This window comes from Dasypus novemcinctus, chromosome 25, assembly GCF_030445035.2.
Source record: "Dasypus novemcinctus isolate mDasNov1 chromosome 25, mDasNov1.1.hap2, whole genome shotgun sequence".
Classification (NCBI taxonomy): domain Eukaryota; kingdom Metazoa; phylum Chordata; class Mammalia; order Cingulata; family Dasypodidae; genus Dasypus; species Dasypus novemcinctus.
In genome coordinates this window covers 8,267,107-8,277,267 of record NC_080697.1, presented here as the reverse complement: position 1 = coordinate 8,277,267, position 10,161 = coordinate 8,267,107, and the positions used below count along the sequence as shown (strand labels likewise).

Sequence of the window (10,161 nt, the reverse complement as noted above, 5' to 3'; positions counted from 1 at the left end):
TGGTCCTCCAAATCTTGCACACATTCCTCTTGAGGCCAAATCCAACATAGAATCTACAGGGAGAAGGAGTCATGTCAACCCCCATGGAGGTCCAGCATCTGACAAGGGAAAGTTTGGAAGAGAAAGAACATGGAAAACAGACTGGAGAAAATTATCAATTACGGTAAAAGGCGGGGGAGAAAGACACAGATATTCCCATTAAAAAGGTACAACAAAAGCCCAGCAGGTTCTGGTTGTAAAAGATGCACACCTAACAAGGTGGCTGAGAGAACGCAGAGATGCAGATCTTCATGAAGGCCTTTAATGGGCCAAACAATCACCTTCAAGGTCGAGCCCAGAGACACCATCAACAATGTCAAGGCCAAGGCCCAAGACGAGGAGGGCATCCCGCCTGACCAGCAGCACCAAATTTTGCAGGCAAACAGCTGGAGGAAGGCTGCACTCTCTCAGACTACAGCATCCAGAGCGCCCATCCTGCACCTGGTGCTGAGGCTCCAGGGTGGCATCGAGCCTTCCCTCCGCCATCTCACCCAGAAGTACAACCATACCAAGATGATCTGCCCCAAGTGTCCTGCTCGCCTGCACCCCCGTACCACCAACTGCCACAAACAATGCAGCCACACCAACAACCTGCGCCCCAAAAAAGAAGGCCAAATAAGGGCCTGCTTTTCATGAAAAAAAAAGGATGCACACCTAAAACATCTTTGCCTATCCATGGGGTACAGCAGTGCTCCAAAATGTATCAGCCAAATGCAGTGAAGATGCCACGATGAAGGAAGAGGTTGTTGATGTGGGAGGAATGGGGTGAGGGGGGACCTCATTTTTTTTAATGTAACATTAAAAAAAATAAAGAGGGAAAAAAAAACACACACCCAAATGATAATCACATTAGCCCCTAAGTACTTCCAGAAAGAATAAATAAATAAAAATGAGAATCCCTCTCACCAAATGTCTTATCAGAAATGCTGAGGGCCAGAAGACAGTAGAGTAATGCCTTCACAGTTCTCAGGCAAGATGGCACCTGGGGTTCTAGACCCCTTCCTAGAGCAAGAGCCCAATAAAGTCATGTAGATATCCACCTGTCAGTATGCTCATTTTTTTTTAAAGATTTATTTTTTATTTATTTCTCTCCCTTCCCCCCCCAGTTGTCTGCTCTCTGTGTCCATTCGCTGTGTGTTCTTCTGTGACTGCTTCTATCCTTATCAGCAGATTTCTTTTTGTTGCATCATCTTCTCATTGTGTCAGCTTTCTGTGTGTGCAGCGCCATTCTTGGGCAGGCTGCACTTTCTTTCATGCAGGGTGGCTCTCCGTATGGGGCACACTCCTTGCACATGGAGTTCCCCTATGCAGGGGACACCCCTGCGTGGCACAGCACTCCTTGCGCACATCAGCACTGCACATGGGCCAGCTCCACATGGGTCAAGGAGGCCCAGGATTTGAACCGCGGACCTCCCATGTGGTAAGCAGATCCATTGGGCCAAGTCCGCTTCTGAGTATGCTCATTTTCAACGTAAACTTCTAAGGGCATTACCTGAGGATATTTCCTGATATAACAGGATGAAAGCTGCAAAGAAAGAGGATATAGGATACTTGAAATGGGTCACTAACTTGTGCCAATGTCAGGTGTCAGAGAAAAGCATTCCAAGTCTGCAACTGGACTAGGAAACCATCAGTTCAAATTCAAACAGGAAGTCAGTGGCCTCTATCTTCTCAAAGAATGGACACATTCTGAGCAACTGGTAGAAGGATCAAAGACATGGATTATTTTATTTTATTTATTTATTTATTTTCCTCTCCTTCCCCCCCCCCCCCCCCCCCGTCTGCTCTCTGTGTCCATTTGCTGTGTGTTCTTCTGTGTCTGCCTGTATTCTTGTCAGCAGCACTGGGAATCCATGTCTCTTTTGGTTGTCAGCTCTCCATGTATGTGGCACTCTGATGCTGGCTGTGTTTTTTTTGCACAGGGCAGTTCTCTTACAGGGCTCATTCCTTGTATGTGGGGCTCCCCTACATGGGAGACACCCATGCATGGCAGGGCACTCATGCATGCATCAGTGCTGTGCATGGGCCAGCTCACCACATGGGTCAGGAGGCCCTGGGTTTGAACCCTGGACCTCCAATATGGTAGGTGGATGCTCTATCAGCTAAGCGAAATCCACTTCCCAAGACATGGATTGTTTAAATGGAATATTGAAGAAAGCATATTTCTTCTCTTAATAACAAGAAAAAAAAGGCAATAGTAAAATATAGGCAGAGGAAAACTGGAAAAGCCATTGTTCAAATATGAAGCAAACTAGAATTAATAGATTGGAATAAAAGTGGATCCATTTAACCTAGATTTTAGATATGTTTTCCTTTAAGAAGCCAATGGGTCCTGGAGAAGGAAACGTAACTTCAGTCCATTATTTGGTTCTGATTGAACAATAGTAGAGTGAAAATATAAGTCCATTATTAAGTCTGTTTTTATTTAGGTATACTATGTAAAGATACAAAAATAACCAAGGAAATAACTAAAACAATAATTATCAAGTATTGGGAAAGAAAATAAGAAAAAATATATATATGCATTGTGTATACTCATCTTTCCTAGAAAGGAATAGATATTTCTTAAATAAACTTTTGAACGTATAGTACCAGACACATGGAAATGGCTCAACAAATACTTGTTAGATGAACGCATTATTCAAGAAATAGTGGTAGAAATATATTATTTAGAATTAGGGACAAAATCACTAAAAAATGGAAAATAGAAATAATTACTATTTTGTGGTTCTAAGAAGTAGAACTGCAAGTGGAGAGGTGTGTTGTGGTGTTCCACTATAAGTATGTCTATGCCCTACCTGTTCACTATGTACATGTTTAACTTTGGTTGAAAGAAATTAAGGGAGATGACTTAGTAGTTATACTGTGGTCATGCAACAGAATTCTTTGGTTATAGGAAATACATACTCAAGTAAAAGAACATCATATCTGTAACTTTCACATAAACTTTCTAGAAAAACATGGCGTAGGGGAAGGGCACATACATACAAATCAGGTGAAGTGTCTTTTCCAGGAATTCTTTATAGTATTTTTTTTTAACTTATTCAACATAGCCATTGTATTTGCACACTAACCAACCAACAAATAAAAATAATAGGTAATATTGTTATTTCATTGCTTATCATTATTACAAGAGTTTTAAATGTGGGATGGCTTGACCTAAGTCTCTGTCTTTGTACTATTCTTATAACTTTTCTTTAAGCCCAAAATAATGTGAAAATAAGGAATAATCACAAAAATAAAAACAAAAAGAGAAATCATTTTAAAAGTATGTTATAAAGTATAGTAGTATTTTCACTTCTTGTTAAAATACATTTAAGGAAAAGATATTTTAGGAAAAGATGTAACACTTTTATATTTATTTCAGTATTGTAAAATAATCCAAAAATATTAACTTATAGCATAGCCTTCAGTTATGCATGAAGACTTGAATTTCTCTGTATATTTGCAAATTCTGATATAGAAATAATAAAATACATGTAATATATATTATATGTGTGTAAAGAATGCAAAATATTTCTAGTTTATATCTGTATTGATTTCTATCTCAGGACTTTCATTATTTAATGAAATTTTCATTATTACATTCTTTTATTTTCCTATGAAAAATATATTGAACGAATTAAGTAATTCAAACATACAGAGCATGCACCAAAAGTCAATAAATTGTTGTAGAAAGGCCATGTAAGTCAATATGGCAGAAATGTAATGTTCATGCTTCAAATAATTTGAAAGTCTCTGTGTAGTCTGTATGGATCAAAGATTATATTTGCTTTCCTGAAAAAAAATATAATTAAAAGAGGTAGTGTATTGGGGTATCTGTGAAAGTCATCTATAAAAGAAAAGATAGACACTGTGACAACGATTGAAGGAAGGGAGAGGAAGAGTACAAAATGATATATAGTTTCACAATGGTGCTAATAATAGAACCTGAGAAGTCAGGAGGAGGAGGTAGTTTGGAAACCAGAGATGCTAAAATTCAATTTGGGACCTTTAGTGTTTGAGATATCCATGGGAGATCCATGTGCAGATACACAACAGTCAATTGTAAATTCAGACCTGATGCTTAGAAGAGAGCTGGGACTGGAGAGATAAATCTTAAGAATCGGTCACATACAATAATTATAATTGTGAAAGTAAAGATGGATGAGGACAAGGCCAGAGAGCAGGGAGCTCCAGGAACCTAGGCTTTTGGGGATGGAAAGAGGCAGAAGGAGCAAGGAAAGGAGACTTAGGAAGAGGACAAGGATGACACAATACCCTAGAGGCCTTCGGAAGAGAGAGAATCAAGGAAGACGTGGCCAACCAAGGGATGACTCTGCAGAGGGACACGGAACCCGAGGACAGAAGGAAGACTGATAGCTTTGAGGAACAGGAAAGCCAGGTCAGCTTTGGGGTGAGCTGAGTAAAAGAAAGAGGCTGTACAACATCATGGAATGGATGAGGATGAGGAAAGCAAGGCAGTGAGAATGTCTCAGAAGACTGATGGTGAAAAACATCATGGGGTGCTCTAGGATGGCGCACAAAGCACAATGGGGTGCAGGTGTGGGATTAGAGCCTCAGGAGTGGGTACAGTCAAGACAGAGCCCTTGAGCCTACAGATCAGCCTGGACACGTGCCCACTTCTGGCAGCCTCCCTCACAGGCGGTCCCATCTGTGCACAGCCTCCAGACCTTTCAGTAGTAAGTCGGGGGCACAATTCTGTAGACAAATTGAATGTTGATGCGATATCAAAAATTGGTGAAATTCCCAGAAAACATTTTAAGTGTTTCTCAATTTGTTTCTCCACATAGAAACAGTGATCCACTTATTATGAGTAAATATTTTCACCAAACCTATTTCTTTTGACCCTACTCGGGATCTAACTCATTGTTAATTTCCCTTCTAAAAGCTCTTAGAAATTTTCTGAGAATGTTTAGATTTATTACTAGAAATTTTTTCATCATGTGAAGTAGTAATATAAAACATATTCAGTTGGAGTCCTAAAGAAAATAATGATTGCCAATGGTAGCAGTTTGATATAGTTATGAATTCCAAAAACTGGTCTGTACCTGGGCGTGATTAAATTATGATTAGGGCTTTGATTGGGTCACATCAGTAGGTATTCGAGTCTCTGCCCTTTGGTGGGTGGGGACTCACAGATAAAAGGCATGGCAAAGAACAGAGTTGGAGCGTTTTGATGTTGAAGATTTTGATGTTGGAGTTTTGATTTGGAGTTTGATGCTGGAATCTTGAGCTGGAACCCTGGGAAATAAGCACACAGAAGAAAGAGAAGCAAGCCCCAGGAAGAGAGACCCTGAGCCAGGAGAAGAACACAGAGGAATTGAGATGGCTCCTTAGACATGGCAGAAACCCCAGGGAGAGAGACAGAGCTGTTTGCCTGATGGTCTACAGCTGACCTTGTGGAGAGAGGCAAAGCCTAGAGAGCCTCATAGTCTACAGCTGACCTTGTGGAGAAAACAGAGGAGCTGAGCCCAGAGGAACCCAGAAAGCCTGAACCCTCACAGACATTAGCAGCCATCTTGCTCCAACACATGAAAATAGACTTTGGTGAGGGAAGTCTTTGGCTGACTAATACACTGACATATTAAAGATTATGCTTTATTTTATACCTTCCTAAATAACTAGAGTTTTCTAATTCAGATTTTTGTTGTTGTTTTTTAGGAAGTATTGGGTATTGAACATGGGACATGGTACATGCAAAGCAGGTGCTCATCCACTGAGCTACTCCCACTCCACTCTAATTAGCTTTTGTAATAAACTGTTTGATAGTATTCGACAAAAGATTTTGTCTTTTGGATATTAAATTGATTTAAAAAACAATGAAATTTAGAATTATGCCAATCTACATAGCATGCAACCTAGTATTGCGAAAATATTTCAGTTGTGTCATCATTAAGGTAGGTCCTAGCAGAGCAACATTTAAAACAGAAATCAAGCAGCCCTAAGCTCAGTCACTAATGCTTTTAAAATGCTGTGTAATTTAAATCCTGTCCCTGAGGAAGGTACTTGTTCCGTTGTCAGATAGAGAAGGCCATTACAAAGAATGTAACTGCTAATCTTCAGGGGAAAAATTCTTGACACATACTTTGAGCTTTAATTTTTGTCTCCAAGCAAACCTTTGTTCCATGTTCTCTGCCCTGTTTTCTCCTCAGCCTCTAACCCAGCAGGAAACAGACCAAAAAAATGTTTTTTATATATAATATATATATAATTTTCAAACCTTCTCTTATCCTTTACCATCCCACTTGTGGACCTAAGGAAATAAAAGCAGACCATGCCTGTATCCTTTCTTGCCTAGAGATATTTCATTTTTATTCAAATAGTTTAAGCCCTATAAAGCATATGAAGCTATATTTTCAAACTTCAAAGAATATAGCAAGTGTGTTCTTTTCTCAGCATCATTTAATATTTGACAACTTGCTCCTAAATGATTTTGCTACTTATGTATATTTTCTATTGGGGTTTCTATCCATGTGGGTAGGTTTTTTAAATCTTTCTGATGCTCTATAATCTTAAACTAGGTTTTCTAGCACATTTTGTCTCTTTTTGCTGCTGACAAGATATAAAGTAATTCTTCAAGACATATTATATTCAAGAACCATATATTTGTTCCAATGCCCAGGAGTGAGATGCTTTTGAGAAATAGCACACGTAGTAATAGAACATTCCAGAAATAAGTGGGAGACAGCATTCAGAACACAGTTACTTGGCTGCCTGTATCTTAATCATGCTCATATTCTTAATTAAAAATTCTTTCCTTATATTATCCCTGCCTATAATTGCACTTCTCCCACCATCTTGACCAGAAGAATGCTCTCCATTTGCCATCTGGTATGTTCTTCTGCTCTATATTTACTATGTATTAAAATTATTCTGAGATTCTGTTTAGTTCATCTTGATTGTCCCTGGGCCAAGTACAATTTCTGGACTCTAGTGGGCACTTAGGAAATCGTTACTGGAAAAGAAAGGGAAGAAGGAGCTGAAAACATCTTTCCTTTCTAATTGTACGTTTGGTTGGTATATCCTAATAGCTGAACCAAGACACATTGTAATACTGAATTCTTGGAGACACCAACCCTCAATATTCTCCAATGGCTATAGCACATATTGCGTAGGGTGGTCTGCTCTTGCCCATAAGCTTTATGTTCAACCCAACCACGTGGTGCCACTTCTGGTAGAGTATTTAGGACTTAGACGGAGTTGACTAATAATGGGATTGAGGGCATCAGTTTAGCCACAAGTAGCTTGGAAATGTCTGGGATGTGGAGACAAGGAGAAGCTGAACTCACCCAGGACTCTCTAGCCAGAAGAGATGCCAGCTCAAACCTTATGTCATGCAACTGGGCTTGATCTGTAAAATCAGGGAGTCAGACCGCATCAAAGGAGGCACATCTTGCTCTAAAATTCTTCAGGTGGATTCTATTTGAGCAGTTTTCACATTTGATGTCAAATTTGGCATTTGCTATACTCGAGGCCTCTTGAGATAGAAACGGTCTTTCTCTGACTCTTTGGTCTTGGGGGGGGGGGGTTAGCCTCATTTTATCTTATTATTCACTTCCTTCTGATAAGGCCATTAACATTAGATTAGATCTAAATGCAGAGGCCACCTGCAAATGAGATGAAGGGGCATCGCACCCTGGTGTGTTAGTCGCTCTCCCCCTTGCCCCTGCCGCCCTCTTGCCCCTCCTCAGGTTTCAGTTTGGATCCTATTGCTTCTGGGAGGTTTCCTGTGATTCCACCCCTCTGGCTGCCCCAAGACAGATGGGGTTTCCTCAGCCTGTGCTTCCTCGAGTCACTGCAGCCACCTCTATTAGGGCCTCTGGGGCACCATATTGAATTGGGCTGCACCCTATGATAAACTCTGGCGTGTTTAGGACGCAGTTTTGTCTTGTGTACTGTTCAAACCTCAGACCTAATGTGGTAGCTGACACAGCTGTGACACCTAAGGAAATGGAGAACGGAGGAACCCACAGCTGGTTAACTGCCCAAATTGCCCAAAGTCACCGCTCGAGGCCAGTCTTGAGGCAGGGCTTTAGCCGCTGGCCACAGGCGCTGACATTGTTCTACCAGGAAGATGTGCAGGTGGAGGCTGGTGGGGAGAGCTTACTCCTTACTTTTAGACATAGGTACCCAAGAAAGAAGGGTTGCGACGTGGGGAGAGACCACCACTCTGAGGGGAGGGGAGGCGGCAGGAAAGGCAGCCCGAGTGGGCTTCCAAGCCGGTTATAACCGGCCAAGTCCATGTAACTGGGGGGTGAAAAGGGGACTAGGTGGGCAAGGGCGCCCCTGGTTCAATCCCTCTGCCGACAGCCATTCCTGTGGTCACTCCTCGGAAAAATAATTCAGCGGAGGGGTGTGGTATTTAGGACTGAGAGCAACGTGGGTCAGTGGGGACACTGCCATTTGGGGTTAAAAAGGTGAATTATACAAGCGCGAGGGGGTGGCCTAGATGGATAGGATTTTTCAAGGTGTTTTTTTTTTAATTATGAATGCTTTCAAATATTGATGGACCACAAGCGAAACGTGAGTCAACAGGACTCGGAGGCTGAAGAAACCTGAGCTGTTGAGGCTTTCGGCACCGCACAGCTCAGGGGAGCCCTCGGCTTCCGGGGCCCACCCGGGTGACCCACCGCTGCACACCCTTTCCTTCCAGAGGGGCCTCAGCACGGGGACACCGAAGCGTCCCCTCAGGACAGTGGTCACAAGAGAGAGGGGAGCGGCACGCGGGACGTGGGAGGGGTGCTTGAAGGAGGCCGCGTCTGGAGGAGATGAGGCTCGGGGAGCCGTGAGAGCTGCCTCCCGGTGGCCGGAGGGCTGTCAGAGACCAAAGTGGAAATGACGTTCTGTGACTCCAAAGGGCTGGTCAAGATCAAGGGGCAAACTCGCAGGAAACAGGCAGATTTCGCCTTGGTGGAGGGAGCTTTCTAACCCGAGCGCTGCGCGCCCATGGACTGTGGGGTCTCGGGCAGTGAAGGGCTGGGCCCTGGCGGGCTGCATCTCACGTCAGGTGCCACCGCCCGGGAAGGCTGGCCGGCAGGTCCCAGCACCTGGGAAGAAGGCCTAGGTCTGCTTACTACTCTCGTTTTTGTTTTTTGTTTTTCATTTATTCCCCCACTTGTGGTTCGTTCCACTAGCTGAGCGTTTTTCCTGTATCTGCTTCTCTCCCTCTGCTGCGTCATCTTGCTGTGCCAGCTCTCTGCAGCGTGCGGGCCAGCCTGCCTTCACAAGGAGGCCCCGGGACGCGAACCCAGGGCCTCCCCTAGGGTAGACGGGAGCCCAGCTGATGGAGCCACAGCCGCTTCCCCACTACTCTAGTTTTTTTGATTTGATATCTTTGGTGTAGAAGGGAAATGACCTACCTCAGATGAGCTACTCCTCCTCAAGCCCCGTGTGACAGATGAGCCCACAGAGGTGCTAGAGATTGACGGTCACAGGGCATGTTAATTGCAGGGCAGCACCCCAGAGCTCAGACCCTTTTTGTTCTGTGCCTTCACTGCCTTGGAGCTTCTTAAGGTGATTTTTAAATGGTTGAATCACTTTAAAAATAAGTCTATATAGGTAAAAATGCATTTAAGCACATTTTCCAGGGAAGGATTAAGAAAATTGATTTCTGTTAGAGAGAAATCATTAGAAATGCTCTTTTGCTGCAGGACTTCTCAGGCTGCCCTCGGTCCACTTCCTTCCGCCAGCAATCAATGCCCACAGGCCGGGCACTGCACTGGACTGGGAGACACAAACACTAAAGGACCCTGCTCTTTCCTCGGTGCTCAGAGGGCTATAGTGTGTGAGATGGACATAGAAAACCTCATAACCATGCAGCGGATTCACGATCAACGGAAGCATGTTCTTTATCCAGTGCTGTGAAAGAGGAAAGAAAACGTCCAATTCCATGCAGGGAAGAGGTGACATTCAATCTGCAACTTGAAGTCTGTAGAAAAGAAGACAGAGGAAGCAGCATGTGTAACGACGTGGAGGTGTGAAGGCACGTGGGGCTGGGTGAGACGCTCACCAAGTCTGAGCTATGGAGGGCTTGCACACAAGCAGTGGAGGTGGAGGCCGGGACTGAGAACAATGCTCATGAATTTGGACTAGACCCCGTAAGCCTGATGACATCCAGAC

General features: G+C 43.3%; 1 protein-coding gene across 1 annotated transcript; it reads left to right on the top strand.

Annotated features, from left to right (window-relative positions):
- The first annotated feature begins 303 nt into the window (after positions 1 to 303).
- On the top strand, positions 304 to 675 carry LOC131275925 (ubiquitin-ribosomal protein eL40 fusion protein-like). Its single transcript, XM_058287645.1, has one exon. The coding sequence runs from the start codon at positions 304 to 306 to the stop codon at positions 673 to 675; it is 372 nt and encodes a 123-aa protein (XP_058143628.1).
- The last annotated feature ends 9,486 nt before the right edge of the window (positions 676 to 10,161 follow it).

Bases quoted from the DNA above. Each gene is read 5' to 3' on its own strand.
- LOC131275925 (XM_058287645.1), top strand. From the start codon at position 304: ATGGGCCAAACAATCACCTTCAAGGTCGAGCCCAGAGACACCATCAAC.